General features: G+C 50.7%; 1 protein-coding gene across 10 annotated transcripts in view; it reads right to left on the bottom strand.

Annotated features, from left to right (window-relative positions):
- The window catches only part of Camta1 (calmodulin binding transcription activator 1), a 766,244-nt gene that overhangs the window by 23,859 nt on the left and 714,850 nt on the right, over positions 1 to 27,535 (bottom strand). For 4 of the 10 annotated variants that reach the window (XM_023699410.1, XM_023699409.1, XM_023699412.1 and 1 more), the window contains exons 13-17: positions 8,182 to 8,351; positions 4,726 to 4,922; positions 4,282 to 4,360; positions 3,344 to 3,659; positions 2,455 to 2,978 (exon numbers count right to left, since the gene is read on the bottom strand). In XM_023699410.1, the coding sequence (XP_023555178.1) occupies positions 2,455 to 2,978; positions 3,344 to 3,659; positions 4,282 to 4,360; positions 4,726 to 4,922; positions 8,182 to 8,351 (1,286 nt within the window). Of the gene's footprint in view, positions 1 to 2,439; positions 2,979 to 3,343; positions 3,660 to 4,281; positions 4,361 to 4,725; positions 4,926 to 8,181; positions 8,352 to 27,535 lie in introns of all 10 variants that reach the window. The other 6 variants (XM_012516579.2, XM_023699413.1, XM_023699415.1 and 3 more) reach the window with 3 other exon arrangements.

The following is a 27,535-nucleotide window of genomic DNA, read 5'->3' as shown; positions in this document are numbered from 1 at the left end:
TGAACAGAAGAGCGGCTTTAACACACAGATTATCTTTCTTTCCCTATTTCTGTTTTTGTTGCGGTAATTTAGCATTTTAGTTCTCGACTGTTTAAACTTTCTCCCTCTTCCACTGAAATAATGTCCTTCTCACAAGGGCCTTTTTGCACCCAGCCACACTGCTGACCGCTGCGATGACGTACCGGTGCTGCTGGGCTGGCTGGTCATGCCTCTGTGAACCATTTGACACTGCTTGAATTATTTGGTGACTTTTTTTTTCATTTGCCACAGCACCTCTTTAGACTGCCGGATTGTTCCCAGGCATGTGCTGCTGCTGGCACGACAGCAGTCTCTTAAGACTTGGTAAAAATGTGAAACAGTTTTAGTTATTGTTTTCTATTTACAACATCAAGTCTCTTTTAATGAACAAAAACTGTTACAAAGCTGTGCTGCCCAACAGCTATTTAAACTTAATAAAGCCTACCTATGATTACAAATTTAGGGTTTTTTGTTTTTTTTTTTTTCACAAAGTTTCTCCTTCAGGCTGATCCTAAACTTCAGGTTAGTCCCAGGCTGACCTTGAACTTGAAGCAATCCTCCTGCCTCAGCCTCCTGAGTGCTGGGATTATAGGAGCGCATTCCAGGCCTGGCTCCAAACTTAGTTCCTGAGCTACCCTGGCTGCCTTCCCAGTGCTCGGCACCCTGCCAGTGTGGGTGTGCAGTGTGCCAGGCACAGTTCCATCCCGCAGGAGGCTCTGCTGGACCGCCAGGATACTCCACTCCAGCTCTCCTCTTTTGAGCAACTGGTTTCCAATACAATGTTTCATTACATTTATATTTACAAACCCTGCTCTAGATTGCTTAGTACTGACACCTGCTATGCATTCCATGAGGAAGCGTCTATAGCAGGGCTTGGCAAACAATGCTAGAGTGAATCCAGCCAGCTACCTGCTGTGTTAATAAAGTTTTATTGGCATACAGCCATGTTCATTCACTTTTTTTTGGTACTAGGAATCAAACTCAGGACCTTGTGCTTGTTAGGCAGGTGCTGTGCCACTGAGCTATGTGCTCAGTGCTCACGTTCATAGTCATTTAATACTGTCTATGGTGCTGCTTATGCTATTAGGGCAAAAGTAGTTGTAATAAGGTCACTGTGGCCCGCAAAGCCCTGAACAATTCACCATCTGGCTCTTTACAGAACTTTTCCAGGGTGGGGCGTGTGACCCTGTTAGCTCTGACTCACAGGCTCCTGTGGCTCCTGTGGCTGGGAGACAGCAAGCAGAGCCTCCTGGCCACTGCAGATGTGCCACGGGAAAACACACGCGTCTCACTCTGTGCCCCACAGTGAGGGTGGCCGGCACAGGCTGGCCCCAGGACCAGGCCTCACCCAGGTATACTGGCTAATGCAGGCATCTCCTTCCTCTGTGCCCCGCCCACTGGCTGTGTCACTTCTGCAGGTGCCAGTCGCCTGCTGAATTTCTAGAAGGGGTTTCTCCTTTTACGTTTGGTTTGGAGTTGTATCAAAGGGAAGTTGGAGAGAGGAGTCCCTTTGGAAATTGCATGAGAGTTTTCCCTCTCAATCTTCCTGATCTACCTTATTTTTCTTTCTTCCCTTATTTATTTTTTATGGATTTGGTACAGGGTCTCACTATGCAGCTCAGACTCCTAGTGATCCTCCTGTGTTCAGCCTCCCCAGCGCTGGGATTATAGCTGTGTGCCACCACACCCGGTCTTGGTGGCCAGCTCAGCACACCTGGTGGCAGGGCCAGTGCTGCATGTGGTGCCAGGATCAAACACCAGTCCCTGTACTTGCCTAAGCAGCCGCTTAGTCTGCTGCGCTATCTCCCGAGCCCTCCCCAGTATATTTTAATGGAATCTGCTTAACAGCCGCATTCGAGTAGAGTTTACTTTAGTACGCTGTCTCTTAATCTGTAACAAGTGCACTGCCCTGAGCGGACCGTGTGTGTTCTGCACCTGTTGTCAGAGCAGGCAAGTACCAGGTCCAGGGTATTTCACGGCACATTCTGAGAGCCCGAGCCCGCCACACCCTCCACGACAGCTATACCACGGCTTTGTCAAGGTCCCTTAGCTAGTCCAGATTCCGTCTTTCTCACCAGCTGGCGTTAGGGCCTCGGCTCTACTATATAACTAGTACTAAAGACAATGACACTGGCACACTGGCATCGGAGACGCAAGGAGGAAGCAGGTGACTTCTCGGAGGGCCATGAGTGAGTCTGGAGAAGCTGGTGCCGAGAGGAAGGCTCTATTGAGGCCTGGGCCTGGTGCTCAGGACCTCGTCATGGTCGGATCCGTGCCAGGAATATGCAGGCCGAGCAAAGCAGGCTCGCCAGCATCCTCGCGGAGAAGGGCGCGCTGCCAGCCCTCCCCAGGGGGGACTCGAGCCAGGGCCTCTGGAGCGAGCGCGGTCCCGGAGATGCACGGTGCAGCCTCTGCGCTCACCTGGCCGCTGCTCACCTGGAGGTCATCCATGGGCTGCGAGCACTCCTCGCTCTCTGCGCTGTCGCGGTAGGCCCCCAGCTCTGTGCTCGCCACCTCTCTGCTAGCCATCATCAGGACACTCATTGGTTCCCGAGGGCGCACCTGCGGAGGTGCTGTGTCCTTTACTACACTGGTCCCCTTCGGAGTTCCAGTCACCTGTACTGTAGACACACCAATGTAAAGATCTTTGGAATTCCACTTTACTACGGGCTGAGATCCAGAGGCGTGGAAGGCTGCGGTCTCTGGAGTGGGAGGGGAGGTTTCCCGGCTGTAGTCCCTCACTCCTTCACTGGGGCTGATTGTCTCGGGGACAGACTGCTTAGAACTAGGGCTCTGCTTCCTGATATTTGGCTGTTCCAGACTCAGTGCAGTGGGAAGCAGCTTCTCCTGCCTCGCCTGGAAGTACTCAGGGTTCAATTTATGCTTTTTGGGAGCTGGATAATCTTTGTGGCTCTCACTGCTGTAGTAATTAGAGGGTTCAGACCGAGGTCTTCTCAGCTCTGAAAAGTACAGTAGAAAGGACAGTCAGGACAGGAGATAAAAGTCGGAATCCTAAAGCAGCAATATTTTCTCTATGCCTGAGAGACCCAAGCGCCAAGCCGGAACTCAATGTTTAGCTACTCCCCAGAAGCGCATGTCATAGTCAGACAGCTCTTCTCCCAGAACGTGGCTTTCTAGCATGAGCACAGAACTTTAGCTATGTTCTATGTGTTTTTGAGGGGAGGGTAGGCAGTTTTAAAAGAAAATCAGAAACATTACAAAACGAACGCATGTGAATCTGTGATGGCCTTGAGGGCGGATGCAGAAAAGCAATGGGAAAGCAGTCAAGGCCTGAGCCGCCGCCGCCGCCGCTCCCGGTGTTTACCTGCACTGGTGCTTGCAATGACAGTGACCCCTTTGGGGACGTCTGGAGAACTCACAGCCTCGCTGTGCCACTGCGCCATCCAGCTGTCGGTACTTGGCTCCTCACTTGGGGGACAGTGGATCCGGGGGTTCTGACCCAGCTGGGCCTGCTCGTCTCTCTGCAGGTGCTCCAGACACTCCGCTAACTTCACGTGGCCCCGTGAGCGGGCTATCCCCAAAGGCAGCCTTCCCAGAGAGTCCGGGATGGAGATGGCCCGGCGGTCCCACTTGTACAGTACCACAGCGGCCTCCAGGTGCCCTAGGGCACAGGCCCACATCTAGACAGGGAGGCAAAGACAGCTTTCTCACAGAGAGGGCCAAACTGCACTTTACCTTTGCCGCTGCCGCCAGTGAACCGGTCCTTGTGGGAAACCCTACATTACCCTTAGAAAGTATCCTAGATACTAAGTCAGTACTAGTATCCTGGATCTCTAAGTCAGTAAGGGGGACTGTGGGCTTATTTAATACTTCCTTACAGAGTTCAATCTGAGTAAATTCACTCATCTTTTAAGTAACGTTCTAAGATCCTTGTTGTATAACACTGTAAGATTCATCTTTCTAACATATCCGTGTAAACTCCCAATAATACAGCTTTTGGTGAACTGGAAAGATCTTTGAGGAAGTACGTTTAAACACTTCATTACAGAGTTCACAGTGTGGCAAATGATTAGATTTACAGTAACAGGGCCGGGGAGATGGCTCAGTAGAATAAGCACTTGCTTGGCAAGCGCAAGGGCCTGAGTTCAATGCCCGGTTCCAACAACAACAACAAAAAAGATTTACAGTAACAAAACAGCTTTCCACCCACCCTTGAGTAGCACCCTCAGATTCCATGGGGCTCTACACCTACCCGGCCAGACTGGGAAAATGGTCAGGAGCAGGTAGGAGCCAGTCCCTTACCAGAGGCGTGCAGGAGAAGTGGTCCACATTCAAGGGGTCAACTTCCAGCTCCAAGTCAATGCTGTCCGCATGCTTTGTGCTGTAACAGAGCACCGGCGTCTCACACACAATCCAATCAAAGGAAACACCAGACTACTACTATCCCTACAAAGATGAAACCAAATGGGGCATCTAACCTCACTGAAGTGAAGACCTACTGGCTTCCCAAGGTAGTTTGGACTGTCCCTCTGGCTAAGAGCCCAAAGGAAACTAAACAACCCAGTTTACTTAGTATCTCGGGAAGTAGCTCTGGGGCATATGTTCACAAAGGTCCTCTGGAAATTCCTCCTGGAAAGCCCTTCACTCACAGCCTACCGAGAGTACTGAGGGGCCAGACTGCCCTGGGCTGGTGGGGATGCCCAGGACGCCGTAAGCTGCTGAGCAGTCCTCACACCCCAGCCTTACCGCCACTTGATGAGGGTCTGGATGAGGGTGGCGTAGCCCTGAGCAGCAGCCAGGTGTAAGAGGGTCATGCCCCGGAACGTCTTGGAGTGGATTAAATGCTTGGACTTTGCCCAGCAGGCCCGGCTCATCATCTTCTCACATACGATGACTACACGACTTTCGAAGCAGCTCCCCAAGGTCCCGGGCCCAGAGGCACACTGTTGTGAGAAAGCCTCCCCTTAGCATGCTGGGACCAGAGGCCCGACACTGGCGGCGGCACCAGTGCTTTGACAAAGTAGAAACAAATCTCTGTGACTGATTAGCAACTAAAATGGAAAACATAAAACCCTGCGACCTTCTGGGAAGGAGCACACAGAGCGCACCTCGTCCCGCTGCCACAGCATGTCCCCAAGGCCATGGTGCGAGGTAAGCTCCTATGCCTCCCACATCACCAGTGTCTGCCTAGGACCGCGGGCACTAGGACCCTGGCACTAGGACCATGGGCACTAGGATGTGGGCACTAGGACGCTGGCACTAGGACGCGGGCACTAGGACACTGGCACTAGGACCGTGGGCACTAGGACATGGGCACTAGGATGCTGGCACTAGGACCATGGGCACTAGGACTGGGGGCACTAGGACCGCAGGCACTGGGACCATGGGCACTAGGACGTGGGCACTAGGACGCTGGCACTAGGACGCGGGCACTAGGACATGGGCACTAGGATGCTGGCACTAGGACCATGGGCACTAAGATGTGGGCACTAGGACACAGGCACTAGGACCGTGGGCACTAGGATGCTGGCACTAGGACCACAGGCACTAGGACCGCGGGCACTAGGATGAGGACACTAGGATGCGGGCACTAGGATGCTGGCACTAGGACCGCAGGCACTAGGACCGCGGGCACTAGGATGAGGGCACTAGGATGCGGGCACTAGGACTGCAGGCACTAGGACGCTGGCACTAGGATGAGGGCACTAGGATGCGGGCACTAGGACCACGGGCACTAGGACGCTGGCACTAGGACCACGGGCACTAGGACGCTGGCACTAGGACCACGGGCACTAGGATGTGGGCACTAGGATGGTGATCTTCACAGTGACTATCTCAGTGAAAGCACATGCTGTGAGGAGGAAAAAAAACCGGCCTCGCCTCCCTGCTGAAGCAAACACTCCAGATGGTAGAGCACTGTTTCCACCCAAGGCATGAGGATATGTAACTTTCTTGGTACTTCTGAAAGAAAGTTGTCACTTACATGTGGTGCACTTCTTCCCTAAAGAAATTCTTAAAAGCATCTAGTAATTTTTATTCTTTACAGATACTGGAGAAGCACGCAAGGTCTCGAAATCTGAGTGTTAGCAATAATAAAGTCTCCTAAGAAAGAGAAATTGACTAATTTTACCCACATGCTTTCTCCATGTAAATCCACTGTAAAGGAAGAAAAATTAAAAGTAACTTCAACAGCTTATTTGAGCCACTGTGGTAGGAATTTTATGTTTTACATTCACCCCAATAAATGGCATTTCTGTAACAATTTGCATCCTGGGGTTAAGTGTTTTTTTTTTTTTTTTTTTCTCCTGGCAATAAATTCCACATAATTCAATTACTACAGAGATACTATTGTTCATTGCTTTTTATTTTCAAATTTGGAAAACCTGCCTCCAAAAATAATGATGATGGATATAATGCCATCCTCCTCGGAGCAGTAAAACCTCGTCAGCAGGGTACAGCCGGTGATTCCAAAGCGCAGCAGCCTGACCTTGGCGAGGAAGGTCGGGCAGAGCTGCGTGTCTCGGGACACAGACATCCCCAGGGGAGGAGCAAAGGAGGGCTTTTTGCATTATACAAAAAGCAGCTGAGTTTTTATCAATATAGCAAATACAGACCTTGAGAGACAGCAACATAAATTGATACAGTTCCTATGAGATCAGATCATAACAGACCAGTCGCCCAAGAACCAAGCTTTAAAGTGATTTCATATAGCATTCTCTTTAGGCAACTTTTGTAGGTGCAGAGCAAAGGACTTCAAAGGTTCCTCTTATTTTGGCCATGAGATGCATTAAATGATTTCTCATGTAGAAATTAGTGTTACATTAGGAAGAAGCTAAGCTTAACAATAATTTACCATTTATTATGTGTCAAGACTTTTTTCTTGGGGCTGGAGAGATGGTTCAGTGGTCTAAAGCACCTACTTGGAACAAGCTTGGCAAAGTACAGGGACCACGGTTTGATCCCCCAGCACCACATGCCAGCCAGCCAGCTGCGCCCCCTGGTGGGCTGAGCTGGCCACACACACAATAAATAAATGTTAAAAAAAAAAAAACAAAAAACAAAGCATTCAGTCTCTGGGATCAGTGGTTCAAGTCCCGCATACTCAAGGCAATCCAGACCAGCCCTGGAGGAAATCTGGAGCCACGAAAACAAAAAACAAAAAACAAAAACAAAAACAAAAACAAAAACAAAAAAAAAAAAGACTTTTTTCTTGGTTTTATTTATTTTTATTTTTGACAGGCTCTCACTATGTAGTGCAGGCTGGCAATCCTCCTGCCTCAGCCTCTTGAGTGCGTTACCTACTTATCTCTAAAGACAGAAAAGAAAATCTGAGAATAAAGGAGGTTCGCTTCTTGGGTTTGGAGCACTATACTATGCTGTGTTTTCATCCGTGACTGTTAGTAACAGCTCTGTGGCACAGCACTTGCCCAGCAGGCATGAGGCTTTGGGTTCAATCCCCAGAAAACTAAGGTGAGGGAAGGCCAGGCCGGTAATTGCAGCTACTCAGGTGGCTGAGGCAGGAGGATCAAGCAAGTTCCAGGCCAGACCGAGCAACTTAACAAGATCCTCTTTCAAACTAAAAAATTTAAAAAGGGGCCGCTAATTTAGCTCAGTTGTGGAGTACTTCCCTAGCATGCTGAGCCCCTGGGTTCCATTCCCAGTGCCACAAAAGAAAAAAAAAAAAAATTAGTGAGAGGAATTCATTCATCTTGATGAAAAGGATAGATTGTATGAGATTTTCAGGAACTAAACAGAATTAGAAAGAAATATTGCCAGGCCCTTTATCGCTAGGCTCCCTTGACAAATAGTCTGAAAAACAAAGCTCCTAAGTAAAGCAGGTATAGACGCTTCAAGACCAACGGGACCAAAACCGTACTCGGTGACTTCCCCAGGCTGCGTGCTGCTCGTCGAAAGCATCCATGTACGACGCTCTCGGGTACCGCTCTACAACGAGCAGTAACTCCATAAACAGCTTTTCGGGCCCTCTGCCTATTAATCTTCTTGAATTACTTAGTTCAATTCGATTCAGGTTTATATTTACCCTAAAGATAGGGATAAGACATGAAATGCAAAGTAGAAAGGCTCTGGCTAAATTCTGAGTCCTGGCAGATACAGCTGCCACTTGGCCTCTTTTTAACTTGGGGCCAGCTGTGTCGTAGAAGAAAACACTGAGCACACAAGAGGGCACTGGGCAGGACGCACCTGAGCTTGGCTCCCTCCGTTCCCACTGCCACCGCTGCCACCTCCGCCGCCACCTCCACCGCCGCCGCCGCCGCCACCGGCCTGCTTGTGCTGCTGGGAGCCCGTCATCTCGGCCATCCGCCTCTCCATCTGCTCCAGCCGCTCTAGGATGGACATCCTGAACTGGTTATCTACGGTACAACAGAGCAGGAGTGAGGCTGTGGCTGTGGCCTGCGCCACCCAGCACAACTGGCATCCAAGAGACTGGCAGTGATGTCACCAGATCCCAGACCTCATCCGGGCCAGGCTTCCCCTCACAGGCAGTCGTGACTGGGGCATCCAGCAGCGCTGTGTGCCTGCTGAAGGAACCCAAATCGCTTTGTGTCAGATCCTACTTCTGCGCTCCTGGCCTGCTTCTCTGTGTCAGATTTCCCAGAAGAAACCTAAAGAGAGCCGGTTGTGAGGCCACCACAGCAGACACACGAGATAAATACTGCACAATGTAAGAGGGGGACATTTGGGGGGGCAGGAAATTGTTTTGTTATAAAAGTAAACACCGGCTTTCTATAAAAGCAAACAAAAAATTATCTTCTTTCCTGATCCAGGCTCTAGCTTTTGCGCTGCATTTTAGCAACTGTGTCATTAACATGGGTCTCAGTCACAGGCCAGCACAAATACGTGCTTCAGCTCCATGTGAGAAAGGACACCGGGACACAACTGCGGGACGTGGCAGCATAATTCAAGAGAAAGCGTGATTCTGTGCAGTGCCGGTGGTTCCACGTGTGCGTGCACACTCACAAGTGCACACCTACGTTAGACTCAGGCTGCCCCCTGCACCTGACAACAGAGCCCAAACCATGACTGAGATTATCAGCACCCACCACCACCCCACAGACTTAATGAGTGCTGCACCAGGTCGCCTATGACAAAAGAGGAAAACAGGGAAATGCGAAAAGGGGCACTAGGACAAGGACCTGGGCAAGCCAGGACAGCAAAGCTTGAGCCGGACAATGAGATGAACCCGGACCCAAAGTGCCAGGCACCTGAGAGGGGACAGCATGTGCAGAGCCTCAGGCATGACGTTTGGGGAGGGCGTGCTGGAGGATGGGCCCCAGAAGGAGAAGCGGAGCTGGAGAGGTGGGTGGGGACCTGAGCAAGCACTGCTGCTAGGGGCCCTGGCACTGCCAGGGGGTGGCTGCGCAACCTCGGTGCCCTGCTTCCTCAGCTCTCCACCCGTGGGGCGACGGCCTGAGCCACTGTGCACGCGCTCAGAACACACGTTCCCAAGGCGGCTGCTGGCCTCACTGTCTTCAAGCAATGAACCAAGCAACAACACAGTTCTTACTGCTGAAGGCACCACTATCTGCCAAGCACAATCATCTCAATGACACGAAGGAACAAATCCCCCCAAAACCAAACATTCTGCCAGCATTCCATGGCACCCCAGGAAAAAGCCCAAGGTCCGCAGACAGCGCTGACCCTCCCGCAGCACACAGCAGGGCACGGAGTGTTTACGCCATCTGGGAGGGATGGGCCCACTGAGGCCCAAGATGCCTGGAGCTGAACTGCCCCAGGACAATGGGAACAGCCCTGAAAGAACCACCCTTCCTGTTTGAAAGCAAAAAATAATATCGCTCCAATTTTACAATACAGACGAGCGCAGACAGCCTGTGTCCTGGTGGGAATCAGCAGCTGGCTGATGACCTGGAACAAACCCCGCTGGGTACGACCTGACTCAAGGCTGCTGGCTGGAGGCTCAGGAGGACCGCAGGGCAGCACTGTTGGCCTCATAGCAGGTCCTTCTCCTCCAGGCACCTGGAGTCTGCGGGGTGCAGAGCTCCATGTGAAGTCAGCAAACGAGTTAGCTCCACGGGCTCAGTGCAGGGTGGCGTGAGCACTGTCTCTGGCGGACCACGTCTCCTGTCCGCTCACAGTGTACAGCATCAGGCCAGACTTGTGCACCCCGGGGCCCAAGCAGAGAGCCTAAAGCATTCCTCGAGAGGGCCTGGCCTAACTCTACTTCTCCCCAGCCACTGACCGGCTGTGTCTGCGGCCCACACTCTGGCAGCCCCTCAGGAGGCTGGTACCCGCTGCACTTGTCTGAGCGCGGCGGTTACGATTAACGTCTCTGGCAGCAGAGGGCCAGAAGGTGCTGGTGGGCAGCACACCGAGGTGTGGCCAGCTAGACAGCGCCCTGCCCTGCTCTCTGGATGGCCTGCTACCCCTGTGGAGGTACTCTGACCCCAAGGGTTGTCCCTGGCCAGCACAGATGCAGCAGAACCAGATCCTCCCTGAATCGCTGCGCCAGGCCATGACACTGCATCGCCAGGTCAATACGCTGTCACCATGATGACAGCCTCCTCCGCGCTGGCCGAGAGGTCCCCAGCTTCTGCTCTTAGGCTCCCAGCTGCGTTCCCTGTGGCTGTGTGGAAAGGGCCTTCACAGTACTAAACTCCTCTGAGCAGCAGCACTTTACCAAGACCCCAGAACCAGTTACTGGCCTCTTAACAAACCTGCAGCACGCATTACAGCACCCTGGGGCTTGGTGGGAAATGCCCGAGGGGCAAGCGTCCTGTGCAGCACTGAGCGACTCCTGAACAAGGTCCCACTCGTTCCTGCTGAGCAGGGCTGGGCTCGGGCCTAGCTTGGTTATGTGGGTAAAGCCAGTCCTCGCGTGGCTACTGACAAGTGAAAAGCCACACCTTTATGCCTGTTTTGTTTCCAGCTTTACTGTGATTATTAAAACAATCTCTGTAGCCTGAACGATTCAGCCATCTCTCAGTTTGTCCATAAGAACAGTTCCAGGACCCCCTGAAGATACCCAAACCAGAAGGTGTTCAAGTCCCCATGTAAAATAGCAGAGTATTTGCCCAGAATCAATGGGGATCCGTGTGCTCTAAGTCATCCTGGGATTACTGACAGCACCCAACTCGACACGTGTTACACAAGGAGTTACACGAAGGGAATAAAATCTGGGCATGTTGAATGGAGGGTGCTTGTGGACCAGTTCACACTCACCCAGAGGCTCATCCCAGAGCAGGACAACAGCGAGCACCACCCTTCTCATCCAGGAGCTACCCTATGAGACTGACTCTGGGGCTGACGGGCTGGAGAACCTCAAACCGAATCGGACTGTGCTCAAGTCTCACCGAGGCAAATCTGCAAGACCCATCTCAACGTGAAAGTATAGGTGAGGATGTGGCTCCACGGTCGGTCTCTCTGGGTTAGATCCCCAGAAGGAGGCAGAAAAAAAGAAACATTACATCACCACTATTAACTAAATTAGCCTGGAATCTGTCTGTACAACTTCTCCCATAAATGTTTTTCTGTCCCAGAGTACAACCCAGAATACACATTTAGCTTTTTTATTGTGGACGGCTCAGTCCACCCTGAGGTGCTGGAGATTGAACCACGGTCCCTGAGCATTTGCCTAAGCTTGCCTAAGCAGGCGCTTTAGACCACTGAGCTATCTCACCGGCCCCACACCATATTTAGCTTTTATCTCACCTCTGACTTGTGACAGTGTTTCCGACCTTCATTTTTCAAGACTTCAAAAGTTTTGAAGAACACTGATCGGATATGTTGTAGATGCCCCTCAGCCTGGGTTTGTCTGATGTTTCTCGATGCTGGGATGGGGAAAGTGGGATTTCAGGAAGGCCCTGCGGGGCGGAGTCCCTGGCTCAGCACACAAAACCAGAAGGTGTGAAAGCATGCGTGGGCTGTGCATCAGGTTATGGTGGCATCTGCTGCGTCTCTCTAGTAGTCACCGTGTTCCTCTTCCCGTTCTTTCTCTTGCCCATTTTTGGAGCCAAGTTACGCGGCCCAGCCCCTACTCACAGAGAGGGACGTGAAGTCCTGTCTCACAGGTGGGAAGTACCCACGTATTTACGTGGAGGCCTCCAGAGGGAGGGTCTGTCCTTCCCTGCTTAGTCACTCATTCAGAGTTAACCCTGGCCTCCAATTCCACACGGTTTTGTTTAGCACTCCACGTGTTCCAGCTCTGCCCTGGGAGCGCTACTGAGCCGTTTCTCTGCTCCTAAGGAACCCTCCCCTCCTCTTCGCTGAGCAGCCTCCTTACCTGCTCACCCACGTGAAAGCTGCCTTGCTGCAGACCTCCAGCTTGACCTTTATTTCTCCTGCCCCGGTCCTAGACCACCAATTTCCCTACGAAGTGTCCCCCGCCCCCGCTCCTTTCAGACTGTGGTGTTTGAAACCAAAATCTGGGTGCTGGGCATGCTTCTTGCGAAGGGCACCAATGTTTTTAGCTCTTCTCAGTGGACAGAGCCAGGAATATCTGCACGCACAGGTACACACATGTCTGTGACTGTTTCCGCATCCGTTTGTGCATAGTAAGCTTGAGTCCACACTGATGTCTCCGTCTCTAATGCAGCAGCACGGCATTTATTCTAGGCTCCTGGGGGCTTTGTAAACATAGAAAAAAGGATAATGAAAAGAAACTGTGTGTCCCCTAAACAGGGTAAGCCATTATGGGATATGCTGTAAACAAATCATATTGATGTGTTAAGCTACAGAAAAATCTCCAGTCCTAATTTCTAGTTTTTGTTTAACTGTGTGTGTGTGTGTGTGTGTGTGTGTGTGTGTGTGCATGGTACTGGGGATTAAGCCCAGGACCTTCACACTAAGCTACATCCTTAGTCTTCCACCCCTTCCTCTGAGACAGGATCTTACTAAGCTGCCCATGCTGAGCTCAAATTTGTGATCTTCCTGCCTCCGCCTCCCAGAGTGCTGGAATTACAGGCATGGGCCACCACACCAGACCTTGTATAGGGACAGGGGAGAATAGTATACCCAGATGCCTTCCAACAATATTAGAAAACAATGTACTCATAACCTTGATAGCTTTGAGTATTAAAATCCACAAGAAGGAAGTATCTGCTAATCAACCACCTGCCCAAGAGTCAATGAAGGGTTAGGTGCATGTTCACACTCTCTTCTCCCAGCCTGTCTTCAGAGCAATTCTCAAAGTGCCACAGAGCAGTCACATGGCCATTTGGGGTCTTTTAAATTTATGTATTTGGCACAAGGTCTCACTATGCATGCAGCTCAGACTTGTAGTGATCTCGTAGTGATCCTCCTGTTTTTTCAGCCTCCCCAGCACTGGATTACGGGTGTGCGCCGACAGGCCCAGACTCAGTGGGTGCTCAGCATGCCCCAGGTTGGGGCCAGCACAGCATGTGGAACCGGGGATCAACCCCTGGTCCCTGCACTTGCCAAAGCAGGTGTTTAGTCCACTGAGCTATCTCACTGGCCCTCGTTTGGCTTTTTTTTTTTTAGTTCTTTGACAAAATTCCCCTCAAAAGATTTTTAAATGTCTCAAATCAATATTCACTTAAATGTTTAAAATTCTTAAGCAATACCAAAGTTTTAAAGCCAAAGACAATTTCAACAAGACACCCTGAGTATGTTCTAAGTTCAGAAATGGTGGGACTTCCTGCTATATAAGTGCAGAACCCCAGAGTCTGGACCTCTGCTATAAGAAAAACTGTGCAGAGGAAACAGCCACAGGCCCGACTGCAGACTTTCAGGGTCCCACTATTCCCCGGAGGAGGGGCCTCTGGGTTCTGCACACGTCCCTTTCTTTTATTTTTTTGAGACAGTGTCTTGCTATGTAGCCCAGGTTGGCTTTGAACTCTCAGCAATCCTCCTGCCTCAGCCTCCCAAGTGCTGGGATTACAGATGTGGGCCACCATGCCTGGCTGTTGCCTTTAATCCTTTTTTTTTTTTTTTTTTAACGTATTTAGTACAGGATCTACAAGGTCTCACTACACAGATCAGACTCGTAATGATCTCTCCTGTTTTTCAGCCTCCCAAGCACTGGAATTACAGGCACGTGCCACCATGCCCAGTCTCAGGTGCCCTCTCAGAACACCCTGGGGTGGGGCCGGCACGTGCCTTTAATCTTGAAATGAACTGATTCTCACAGCTAGGTTGCGCAACAGAACATGTGGTTGCTCCTGACATAATACCAGATAATTCAGTTTGAAGAACTAAATTCTTCTCCTTGGATTTTGTATAAAATAAAAACTGAAGTATGGAGTGAATGTTCTTCAGCAACTGTCTCGGGCTGTGCTTTCTGGGGTTTCTCGCACAGCTCACTGGTCTCCAAGCCCATGAGGCATGTTCTAGGCCTCAGGGCCTTTGCTGAGGCCTCTGTTTCCTCTGCCCAGAGCGTGGCTCAAGCTTCACTCCAGTAGCATGATGGGCAGCAGCTACGGGCTTCGGCTGCGGGCCGGCCCTCTCCCGATTGTTTCTGACAGTCCAAACAACTTGAAAGATTCTTTCACAGAGGAGAAAGCAAAGGCTCAGAAAACATTCATTACCCCCAATCATTCTACACCTAAGTATGAAGACAGAGACCCGGAGCCTGGTTCGCCTCTACAGCCCTTTCTTTGTGCTGTGCCCGTTACCCTTCCATGTCCTGCCCTCTGTCTGAATGGCCCTCGGCCAACACACGTGCCCTTCTCCTACACGTCCTGACCTCAGGCCAGACGGAGGGTTCCATGGAAGCAGCGACCTTGCTTCCGTGCTACACCAGGAGCAGCCGGAGCGCTCCTGTCAAGGGAGGCTGTGCCCGCTTAGGCACCTGGAGGCCGACTGACTGCTCCCTTCATGGGATGGACCGAGGACACTGGGCAGGCTCTGCAATCCACGGTCTATGGCAGACCTGAAGTTCTAGCACTTGTGTCCATGGAGACAGCGGGTGACTCAACAGTCGAAGTGCAACGGAGCTGACCTGACTGCAGCCGAGAAGGCTCCCTAACTTGGTTCGCCCAGCTGGCTCCATTTCATTTCAGCTCAGGTAAGGAGACTGTGGCATGATGCTGAGTGACAGCTGACACAAGCTGGAATTCTTCTTGGTGACACCACTCTTCTCTAGCTGCTGAGCTTCCCATTAAAAACACCAATTTGACAGGAATTCTTTTTCACTGGAATACAAACAGTCGGCAGTGGAGTATCATAACTGGTGATGAACATGCTTAACAAACCCTCTGGTTCAGCTGTGCTGCGCTTGTGCCATTTTCACTGTATTCAACAACTACATTATAAAACATTTCCCAGAACGTCCTCCTAGTGTGGCCCCGAACGCCTGCCAACAGGCTAATGCACAATATCTTCGAACCAGAGCTCTCATTGTTACAACTATGAGTGAAGCCACCCGGGCCCTTCTGCCAGAGCAGGAGAGAGAGCTCTGCTTTGGCAGGTAAATGAATGAAGGAGCAATCATCAAATACCATCTGCTATTTTAAAACGCGTTATTTGTAGCTCAAGTGCACATGAGCCTCCTGTTGCTATTTGGCCTGAGATTGGGAGGCCATCTCTCAGCCCACTCAGAGCCACTGGCTGCACTGGCAGCAGGAGCCCATGAGGCAGGAGGAGGCAGGAGGAGGTAGGGGGAGGCAAGCGGAGGCAGGCGGAGGCAGGAGGAGGCAGAAGGCAGCAGGTGGTGGCAGGAGGCAGCACGAGGAGGCTGGAGGAGGCTAGAGGTGGCAGGAGGCAGCAGGAGGCGGCAGGAGGCAGCAGGAGGCCGCAGGACTCGGACTATTCCTGGAGGGAACTGGAACTGCTGCTTAGGGAGTCTCCTAAATGTTTTAGGAAGCTCAGAAAGATGGGGAAAATGAAGCCACTTAATTCCTTCCCAGAATAAACGGGGCCACTCCAGTCCATTAAGCTGCTCCTCCCCTGCAAGCTATTAGAGATGTCCGAGCGCAGAGGCAAGGGGAAGGGCCAGGCGCAGATAAGGCACACGCTGTACCACTCTGATTTTCCAAAGCAACAGCTAAATTTAGCCTTAGAAAAAGCTGCCATACTCCACTTTTTAAAACTCTCCAACTCTATGCACCCAAGCCCCAGAAATGGAAATCAGCAATCCTAACTGGACTTTATCCACTGGCATGATTTCTGGACCCCTACTTTTTTTCCCTGGTCTTTGTCTTACACTGTTCACAAAATCAGTCTCAGACATGCCCAGAAAGATCATTTCCAGACGCAGCTCAAGCGAGAAAGAGCACTTGGGAGACAGAATGGTACCAGGGCAGCTCCACAAACCTGACACCATCTCTTCTTTAAAATCCTGGACTAGTAAGGCATAGGGTGGGTGTGAGGGCAAGCTTCCCACCTATTCTTCAGGGACACTGTGGCTCAGTGGGAGGCCACAGGAGCTCAGCTGCGTAGTATGGTACAGCACTGCATAGGAAGGACTGCCGGAGCTAACGCAGGAGGCAGTGCTGCTGCTAAGGCAGGAGCAAATCCAGCTGGAACAGAAGGCAGGAAAACCACAGCTAATCGACATGAACGAACACAAAAGAGGTCAGAACTCTGACACACACCCTCTGTGTACCTGGTGTTTGGAGACAGTCTTGTTGTGTAATCCTGGTTGGCCTCAAACTTGTGGTCCTCCTGCCTCAGCCTCCCCAGAGCTGAGGTTACAGGCACGTACCACTGGGCCCAGCCCTATCTACATGGTCTACGGAACAGCAGGGCATTATAAATTTGCTAACTTTTCAAAAACTTAACCAGTGTAGAGGACACTGCCCAAACAGTTCTAGTGCAATATTTAAAAAAATACAAGCATGAGCTGAGACATCCTGAAGTAGTAATGGGGAAATCAAGGCAGAAGAATGGGGAAAGCGAATTACCAGGAAAGCTCATGATGGCTTGCAAAGCGAAGGTCCCTAATGTGATGGGGAAAAGCAGTCACCTAACCTGGATGCGAAGATGCGAAGGTACGAGGCAATCTAAGTCTTCTGTCTAGAGGAAGACGCAAAGTTCACTTAAAAAGTGGAGAAAAAAAAAATTAGAAACTACAAAACACACAGGAATTGTCAGGAGGTGTGAACATATTAATTAAGCTCCTGCAGACTGTTCCATGGGGCCTGGAATTATCAAAACCACTTACAATCCTTCAGGGAGGCCAATATAGAGAGGAAGGGCTACATCAGACCCGCTGCACACCCACCTCGAGGGCTGGGCTGGGGCCCTAGAGAGGCCACACCAGCAGCCGGTTCAAGCTGTGTCAGCCACAAGGGATCCAGAACCGAGCAGGAAAGGAGCCTCTGCCCGTGGGGTCGCAGCCTCACAGGCATAAATAGCAGGAGAAGCCTCGTCCGTCATCCCTGCGAGGACGGCTACCGCGCCCATCCTGGTCGCTGCTGTGTTCCTGATGCCCAGGAGACAGGCCAGCACACAGCAAGGCCTCCTGAAATATTTGGCAACTAAGCGGTTTGCTTTCATCCATTTGAAATAGAAGACGTAAACCTTAAGGAGGTCAAGGGACAGGATAGAATGCACAACAGCATCTTTGTTTCCATTAGTCACTGCGAGGGCATCCTTCTTCCAGCCTAGTTACTAAAAGCAGTTTCTTCTTTTCTCACCTGGCCACCTTTTCCCAAATCCCCCTAAATACAACAAGGCCAGGCATTTGAGAACAAACCATACCCCCACTTAGACTGACATACTCTGACTGTTCCTCTGGCTAGTTTTCACAGAGTATTCCCCATGGCTAGGATGGAGGCTGTGGGGCAGAGGGTGCTCCCCCCGAAAGAAAGGATGCACTGCACCCCAGTACCCGGGAGCAGTTGTCACCGTCCTGGCTGCTTCCAGCTAGCACTTCTATTTATATGAGATGTTATTTGTCCTAAGTTCCTGGCAGTTTTTGATATTTGGCTGAGAAACCAAGCGCTCAGGAGGCTGCCTGGGGAAGTCCTCCCACGTCATCTCAGACGCATTCCCCACGTGCTGCAGGGCTGCTGCGGCTGGCAGGGCTCAGCTCATGCCTCACTGGGAGCTTACCCGCACACATCCCCGCTGTCTCACTGATTTAAAGATTGTTCAAACCCAAAGTGTTCCCAAAATGTAGATTTTTAAAAAGTGTACTGGGTTCTGTGAAGGCACATTCCATTCCACAACTCAAGCATTTATTAGCTAATTTTTACAGGTTGCTATAAATTTTTTTAAAAATCTAGCATGAACACAGATGAAGTCCCTTTTAAGTTGATAGACAGAAATGCATCTATTGTAAAAGAAAGTTATTCTCTAAAATACAGGCCATACTAAGTAAGTCCTAATAGATGAAATGATTTTAAAATATTATATTATGATTACAGGACTGATAGAAAATAATCTTATTTTTTTAAATCAACATCCTAAACGTTTTATTCATGAAGTGCTTCCCCAGGAGAACCAGGAGGGTTCAAGGAAGCATGAGGTACTCAAGCTCTCTGTGGCAGTGTCCCGACCCTGGGAGACACCCACATGTCAGAACATGCCCAGGCCACGTGCAGGGTCTGCACGGTCCTCGCTGACACACTGTGACTGTGGAAGGGGCTCACATACATACTCACGTCTCACTGGCACCAGAAATCTAGACCAGCACCCCGACTTCTGTAAAGCCCACATGGATGAGACTTGAACAAACATGTACTGGAAACCTACCCTTTTATAGCAGGCAAACAAATGAAAGCCTGAAGTGTTCCCCACTGAAGCAGGATCCACCTTGGCCTTGCGGTTATGGGTGCTGGCTATCCTCACACACATCTCCAAAGTGGGTGTCTCAAATCACCCCATTCAGAGCACAGTGGTGTAAAGGTTTAGGGGGCAGATCAGCAGCGAACGAAACATTAAGAACAGTCTCAAAAGGCGTTGGGTGCTACCCAAGTAAAGTACCGGCCACAGTCCCAACACATCTCTTCCCTCCTCCTCCTCACTTGGGATATTTTGCCCCTGCCCCAACCCATTCCCCTTTGACCCCTTTATTCCCCTTCCTGCCCTTGTTTAGCTGGCAGCATGCTGGACCTGCATATGTCTGTCTGAGGCAGTGATATAATACAAATGATTAGATTAGGAAAGAAGAGATTGATGAAAGACAAAAGCTCAGAGAAACTACCAAATGGAAAACACAAGGTGCTCCAAAACAGTGAAAGATGAGCCCCAATTTAGCCTAAACTTAACCAACAAAGCAAAAAAGGAGTTTTAAGATCCCAGTACGTCTGCTGTTCTGGACGCGTGACTCTCCCCACTGCTTTTCCATTGGTCCTTAGAGGAAGGGCACTGTGATTTAAGGGGGCTCAACATCCTGTGACACAGGCAGGGCAGCGTTTCGAGTGACTGTCTATTACCGTGGAGTATTAACACCAAAGCACCACTGCACACAGGAAACGCAACAGAGGGCCAGCGTGGCCCACCTCACAACTCTCAGATGACGTGATTATTAAGACGGAATTAAGGGGAATTAAGACTCTCTGTATCCACTAACTTGCTGCTTACTGAGGTGTGCCTTTTGATTCCAATTTCTAAACCTAAATGTGGATGAGTTGCATGTCTTAAGTTTTTTGAAGGAAAAGCACTTCCACATCTAGTTGGCTGTAAGGTATCATTAGGTAATCTCAGTTGATTTTTCTTATGCAGATCACTGGCCCCAAACTTTCAAAGTTTCTTTACTACAATGAAATAACACGGTGTTTTCTTCAGTGTCTGTCTGGTAATAAATGTATCCAGAGTTTGGCAAAGAGGCAGTGTCCTGCACAGGTAATTCCCTCTCCACAATTCCTGGGGGAAAGAGAGCAGTTGCCTTTAAAAAAAAAAAACAAAAAAAACAAAAAAAAACTTATTCAACAATAAACACAATAAGCAAAGCTAGGCTGGTCCTGTTTACAACTTGGCCTGTTCTGTGGGAACCAGCAGGGCAACTGCTCGGCCCGCTGGGCAATTTCCCTATGCAGACATAAAATATGTAGATGGGGGCCGGCCTGATAGCTCAGCGGGCTAAAGCGCCTGCTCAGCAGAGCACAGTGGCTGGGAGGTTCGATCCCCAGCCTGCCTTGCTACACACCCCCCCGGGGGGGGGGCACACTGGGAGGGAGAATGAGACTGGGCGTGGTGGGGTGCGCCTGTAATCCCAGCACTTGGGAGGCTGAAAACAGGAGGATCACGAGTCCGATCTACATAGTGAGACCCTGTAGACTCTGCAGACTCTGTCCTAAATACAGAGGAAAAAATGTAGATGGGAGAAACTGAAGAGAAATGTCACTTCTGTAGACAAGAACCCTCAGCCATCATTTATATGAGTCGACGGACAGTGATGAGGGCTCTGACTCCAGCTGGGCACGGTGGTATATATCCTTAACCCCAGCACTCTGAAGGCAGAGGCAGGAGAAGCCCCTCAGTTTCAGGTAAGTCATGACACCAGGCTCAGGACTGTTGTACAGGGCCCTTCCAAACTGCTTACCAAATGGCTTTCTACAGAACACTCTTCGTGGGACAGTGACCAGTAGCCCATGAAAACAAAATTTCACCTCCAAGGTGTTTTGGAAATACAGTCCTAGGTTAAACATGACTAGTACGCTTACATTTCACTTCTGAGCCTTGACATGCTAACTTACAGTATAAGTCACTGAGAGAGTGTCACCAGTGATAGGAGCTATGTTTCCTAACCCTATCTGGACGGTCTGTGTAGGGAAGAGACCTCTCTGGACAGAAGCAGGCTGACTCAGGGCACTCGTTTCACCTCCTCATCTCTGCCGCCAGGCTGGGCTGAGATGCCGCTGTAGCCTGCCACAGCCCTCAGGAAGTCGTGTGGGGTAACTGTGTGTGCCACCCAGTGCTGTGGTTTGAATAGGGTTTGTCCTCTCCAAAATGCGGATTGAAATTTAATCCCTACTACAGGACATGAGGAGGTAGGTCAGACGGGAACTTTGAGAGGCACTTGGGGCGCTGCCCTAGCAATGGGTTACTTCATTCATGCAACGAGCAGGGTGCCGGGTGACTGCACAGTGGACCCTGCCAAGCAAGGCGCCCATTCCCAGACGTAGCTCCTCAACTGTGGACCCATGGGAAATGGGGGGACTCAGGACCTCTTCCCTAGCATCCTTGATTCCACCCGCAGCGAGGTCCCTGGTCCCCACCACGATGAGTCAATTCCAGCTCTGACAGCTGCTGGCAGACAGAAGCACACCTCCAAGGCCCTCTGCCTTCCCTTTCGAGGTTCTAACTCTGTAAGACACCAGCACTTGGGAAGCTGAGGTAGGTAGGTTGCTGCACGTTCAAGGCCAGCCTGAACTACACAGCAAGACTCTGTCTCAAAAAAAAACAAAAACAAAAACAAAAACAAAAACAAAAAAAAAACCTTCATCAAAAAACACTTCCAGGACCAGGGAGATGGCTCAGTAGAATAAACACTTCGCTGGCAAGTGCAAGGGCCTGAGTTCAATCCCCAGTTTAAAAAAAAAAAAAATTCTATTTACTGACATTCTTTAATTATCAAATGTTTAACATTATTCACTATATAATTTTCTTTTCAGTCCTGGGGCTCAAACTCTGGACCTTGTGCTTGCCAGGCAGGTGCTTATGCCGCTGACACATAACCCCAGCTCTCTATAAATTTGTTCAAGCAACATCATTTAACATTGGCGTATATGTTCCATGTTGATATATTACCTAATGTAATTCAATGCTTTATAGTATAAATGTGACACATGACATAAACACAGACGTACATTATTTAAATTATTTTTCGTGTACACTTATTATGGGCTCAGGAAGGTTTCTGTTCCCAGGCTATTTCTGTTCCCAGGCTATCCTGGGAACCTACACATTTGCTGCCCTGTTTACCCGGAAAATATTCAAGCAATTTACATGCTTTTACAATCATCAGTTTTAAGCTGGGTACTTTTTGTATTCTACATGAAACACTTCTTACACACACATACACACACACACACACACACACACACCCCAGCGCAGTAAGTGGAATGAATGGTTTCTTTCACTAGAAAAGACAACAGGATATTTAAGTAAGTTCTTCAGTGATTAGTCTAAACCACAGTATATATCATTAAGGAACTGAACCAGTTTTCTGAAAACGGCTCTAGCAATGGTTAATTATTTAAAGACCCAGTGAGGAGACAGGTCCCGGCATCTCCTCACTTCAGTGCGTTCTGGTGTCTCCTCAACTAAAATGGGACAAAGATGAAAGCCTCACAAGGAGTTTCCAGGGCTGCAGAATGAATGGTGCTTTCTTCACGACTGAGGAGCGTGAGGCCCAGGCAGCGTCCGCTCCTAGCACTTCCCCCTCTCTGGACACAGCTCCTGGCTTTGCTTCTGCAGTGCAACAAGACTATCTGGGCCCCCTGCACCCTGTCCCCACTCATATGCTGAAATCCTAACCCCAAGCTGGGGACAGGCACAGCAAGACCTCTGGGAGATAGTCAGGTCAGGAGGGTGGGGCCCCTGTGACTACGATTAGTGTCCCTTGAAAGAGGTCCCAGAGAGCCTTGTCCTCTTCAGGTGAAGAGACAAGGAGTTGGCAGCACGTCACCAGGCCTGATCCTGGACTTCCAGCCTTGAAACAGGAAAAATAACCTGCTGCTGTTCCCAAGCACCTGTCACTGGTGCTCCTTAGAGCAGCCAGAACGAAGATAGGGAGCTACTGCTGCTCTGTGCCCGTGTGGGTGGTACTGACCCCAACTTCCAACTCCAGGGTGAGTGTCCGAGCCAGGCCCTGCAAGTACTCCTGCCTCCCCTTACGTAAGTGGTAGGACACATGACTGTAGCTGGGCTGGCAAGAGGCAGACGTTTCCTGGGGCTCCTGAGAAAGAGGCTCTCTCCTCCCAGAAACTCTTGCTAACCTGCAGAAGGTAAGACCTGCGCTGGGACTGAGCCATCCTGCTGCCATGACAGGAACACCTGCCTGGGAGTCAGGCCAAGAGCAGAGGGAAGCCGAGAGAGGACGAGGGACACTCCCAATGCCATCACTTCAGCACCGGACCCAGCGAGATCTAAGGAAAATTTCAAATCCAGGCTTCACAAGATTCAATAAATTCACTTTTGAAAGCCAATCTGGGTTGCAGTTTTGTTATGTGCAGCTGAGAGACAGATATTAAGTGAGTTGATTAAATGAAATGTTGATCCTTTTGCTAAATAAAGTTCTACTTACAAATAAACTTACTATCATTAAATACATACTGTAGCAGAACATAAATGTAATGAGAATTTCACCATAAAATATGGGATAAATTATGGCAGAAACAAGCTGTCACCCTTATTTAAAACCTGATTCAATGTAGATTACCCAAAGAAACGAGAAAGCCAGAAAAGGTACATAAGCTCTAGCCTAACAGGGGACCATCTGTTGTTGAATTACACACATGGGGAAGTTGTCTTAACTCTTTCGGGCTTTGGCTACTGTCAAATGCAACATCCTAACAAGACACGTATCGGAGGAGAACGGAAGCCCACGGGAAGTCTGTGCGTGAGTTAGCAACTCACAAGGCTACACTGAACAGACGAGGCTGGACCACAGGTACGGTGTGCGAGAAGTTCTGAGAATAAGGTCAGACGACGCGGAGGGTGGGGGCTGAAGGCCCAGCAGGAACCAAGGGTGCATGTGAGCGAGCGGTGGGGAGGGCTGGTGAAGAGATGCGAGGGAGATCAAAGCCAGGCTAGAACAAAACGAGAGCGCTTGGTTCATCTCATCAGCTGACAACTATTAGGTTTAATGGGAAAATTTACATACTTATCACTTTCCATTTCACAAAATCACAGTAAGTTTATGATCAGCACTTCAACTCCTACAAACATTTACCCTGGTTAAATTCCTGCTATACAGTACCATCTTCAAATTAATTTTATTAGCTGCAATTTGCTAAACAATTGCTAGGTAGTAGGTGCTTTAAAATGGGCTGATTTCTCCACATTGGCGCCTAAGGCTATGGTCTATTGTCAATACTTACGAGAGTAACACAATGTTAAATAGGTATCACAGTATTTTCAAAACTAATACCTTAGTACATAAAATTAGTTTTGAAAATACTATGATATTGAAGTGAAACATCAAAAAATAAAGATTGCACTGCCATCCTCCCTGTAATCATATTATTAAAGCCATTATTTACAAGGAAGCACACCACGGCCTTAAAGGGTTCCCTGCTCACTGCTTAGACCCCGGAGAGGAACTTTCCTAAGGGCAGACATCTCCCTACCCGTCGGCTGTGCACTAACCCCCACGTAGGCACACTGGAGAAGAACAAAGACCCTCCCAGATCACCAGAATTAGAGCGCTGGCATCCTCCCGACAGGAGGTGAAAATACCGACTTATGTCACCTAACAGACTAAGGAGCGCTTCCTGAATCCTCAGTGTGACTAATTCTAGTGGGGGACCTCCACTGCCACCCAACACACTCACCCTGCTCTCTCCCTTCATCGCGTTACTGAGGGCTGTCAGACTGTACGTGGAGAAGAAAACAATGCGCTCCATGTAAAGGGCGGCAAAGACGGAACTGACCGCACACTGCTGGTTCTATAACCGCCAACAGCACAGAACACAATCCAGGGCCTATCCCTAGAAAGCAAGGACGACCTTATAAACGAGTGCCGTAGCAGCTCCGCTTTGCTTCGCTTCACCTTCATCTTCCTTTGCCCTGCTCTCCTTTAGTCCGTGTACTTTTATCCTGCTTCACTGCATATTTCTGACCTCAAAGGGCTCCCTTATATTGCGTTTAAAAAGGAGTGACACACAAATAAATGATACTACATGTGGCTGCCAGCAGCTTTTTGGCAAAGGAACACATAGCTGGAATAAACTCCCAAATATTAGGCTCGTGCTGTGTAGACAGGATGCACGGTTGACATTTAACCACGAAGCCCGGCACCAGAGTCTCTCTCTTTTGAAAACATCTACGCAATACAAATATTAAACCACTTCAAATGTGAGGAGACACAGCAGACACACAGTGGACATCAGGGCAAACGGGGTGGGCAGTAAAGAAAGGATGAAGAACTGGAAAATCACACAGGCCAAGTTGAATGAAATGGTCTTCAGTGAACTCAGCCATACGTGCAGTTGAGTCACATGCACACACTAAGGACTCTCCCTTACACAACTGAAACAGGCAGTCCATACCCACAGTTCCGGAAGCTCAGAAGTTCACCAGAATGACAACCAAAACAGAAAAACGATGGCTCCCTAAGGCAAAACTACACTCCTCCCGATTTATACTTCCTGCACTGCCACAGGATGGGTTCTTGAGCAGAGACCCTGAATGCTGGCTGCTATGAGCACGTCACACCTCTCACTTGGGAAATGTTCAAGGTCAACCGATTCTTTTACTTCATTATCCTCTCACGTGAAGCAAACATTTTCGGTTCCACCTGTTACGCATGCACTACAGAAGTTGAATCCAACCTGAACGGATTACGGCAGGGCCAGCTGTGCCAGAGATCATGGCCCAGATAAAAGATTGTATTTCCCCTCGGATTATCCAGAATGTAAGTAATCTTGATGAGCTAACCAGGGTTCTCTAGGGATTCACATCAGTTCCCTCCTTGTCTCCACTACTAAGCTAAATTTATTTGGGAAAAGCATATCTTGCAAATGCTATTTTCTAGAACATTAAACATGATTACTCTCTAAATCTAATAAAGAAACACAAGCTTATTTGTTATTGACTAATGGGTTCTCAGACGGTAACTATTTCCTACAAACACGCACCAGGAGACATGCTGTGTACCACACCGTGCTTCTTTTCCCCAGTTTCGCAAACAATGGGAAACCCTAGGCCAGGTTCTGCAGGGGAACTGAACAAGCCCCTCAGGTGTAATAAGGAAGGCTCCTTTATGCACAGACCTTTCACCAACAGAAGACAAACTCGTGGGGAGTTCAGTTTCAAACCGTCTGGATTTGGCCCCAGCCAGCAGAATACAGGGCATTCAACCAAACACAACAGATGCCTGTGGTCAGGTTGGCCAATAGGAATCCTATGAAGTAAACGTGCACAAAATGGGAAATGGACTTCCCAACTGTCCTCACTCTCTGGAGAGGCAACTGATCAAGACGTGCAAGAGTATGCACCTTTCCAAAATCTGCCCTGGTGACTACTTGAAAACTGGTTCTGATGTCTGCAGCAATCTACAGATAGCAAGAAAGTCTTGAACACCCAAGCATCATCACTGTCTCCTCCAACGCCACACAAATCTCGGCAGGTCCCAAAGTGCCTGTGCACCGACTGCAGGTAAGCAAACCAAGAGCCCGCTCTCAGAAGTTCTTCCAAGCCTTTCGGTTCGGTTCAACACTCCCGACGCATTGTGGACGCGGAACAAAGCGTCCCTTCGCTCCATTGGGCTGCTCCAATCGCAGGTCCCAGAGCGACAGTGGCCAGGCGCCTGGGCCCGCAGAGGAGCCCGCGGTCCAGCGCCCAGCTGTGCCTACATCGCTCCGCAGACCTGCGATGGACACAAGGGGCTCCGGCGCTCACCCGCGACCGCGCGCCCCCCACCAAGTCCTCCGACGCCGTCCGACCCCGCCCGCGCGCGCCCCCGACACGCGCGCCACCCGCCCGCGCACCAGCACATAAACACACTCGCTCGCTCACGCCACTCCAGAAACACACCCAGCACTGGCTCCCACGATCACGCGCGCACATCAATACACTCCCTCCCGCACACCGCTCGCCCTCGGTTGCTCCAAAAACACCTCAAGGCTCCACGCACTTCCCACTCATTGCCCAAACACGCGCCATCTCCAACAGCACTTGCTTACTCCCTCCCGCACACCCCCTTGGCTCCAGAAACACGCCCCCAATGCCCGCTCTCCGTGCACTCACGCAGCAAACACATTCCCTATCCCACTCGCGCCGGAAACGCACGCCCTCCCACGCGCAACATAAACACAACCGCGCGCCTCACTCCCCACGCGCGCCGGAATCGCGCGCGGACCCCTACCGCCCCTCGCGCGGCCTCCCTGCGCACGGCGCATAAACACGCGCGCCCCCGGCCACCCCACGCCTCGCCGGCCCCGCCCCCCGCGCGGCCCCGCCGGCCACCGCCCTCGACCCAGTGCCCCACGCACTCACTGGGACCCGAGGGTCACAGCTGCCGCTCGGTCCAGCTTGCGCAGCGCCGTCGCTTTCCCGCTCCTCCGCCCCGCCCGGCCCCGCCCGGCCCAGCGCCTGCCGAAGTCCACAAGCCGCAGCTGGAACGACTCGCTAGGCTCCGGGTACCGCGGTCTCCCCGCCACAGCCAGAGTGCGCAGCATGGGCCAATGGCGGAGCGCGGCGGTGAGCTCACCGGCGCAGGCCCCGCCCTTCAGGCCACTAGGACCAATGGGAGGGCGCTACGTCACCGGAGCCAGGCAGAGGCAGGTGTGGGGCGCGGAGCGGCTCCGCGCGCGGACTGCGCCGGAACTGCGCCCGAGACGTGCGCGCTGCGCTGGACGGCCTGGCCTAGAGGGGCTCGTGGGCTGGGGTCGTCTCGACGCCGCTGCCCGGGCCTGCGCAACTCCCTTTCGCGCCCATCCGCCTAGGTCGAGGGAGGACCTGGGGGGACGGCCGCGGCCCACTCGAAGGCAGCGCGGCTCTGAGCCCG

This window comes from Octodon degus, unplaced genomic scaffold (assembly GCF_000260255.1).
Source record: "Octodon degus isolate 3935 unplaced genomic scaffold, OctDeg1.0 scaffold00113, whole genome shotgun sequence".
Taxonomy (NCBI): domain Eukaryota; kingdom Metazoa; phylum Chordata; class Mammalia; order Rodentia; family Octodontidae; genus Octodon; species Octodon degus.
This window is presented reverse-complemented; position numbering and strand designations above follow the sequence as displayed.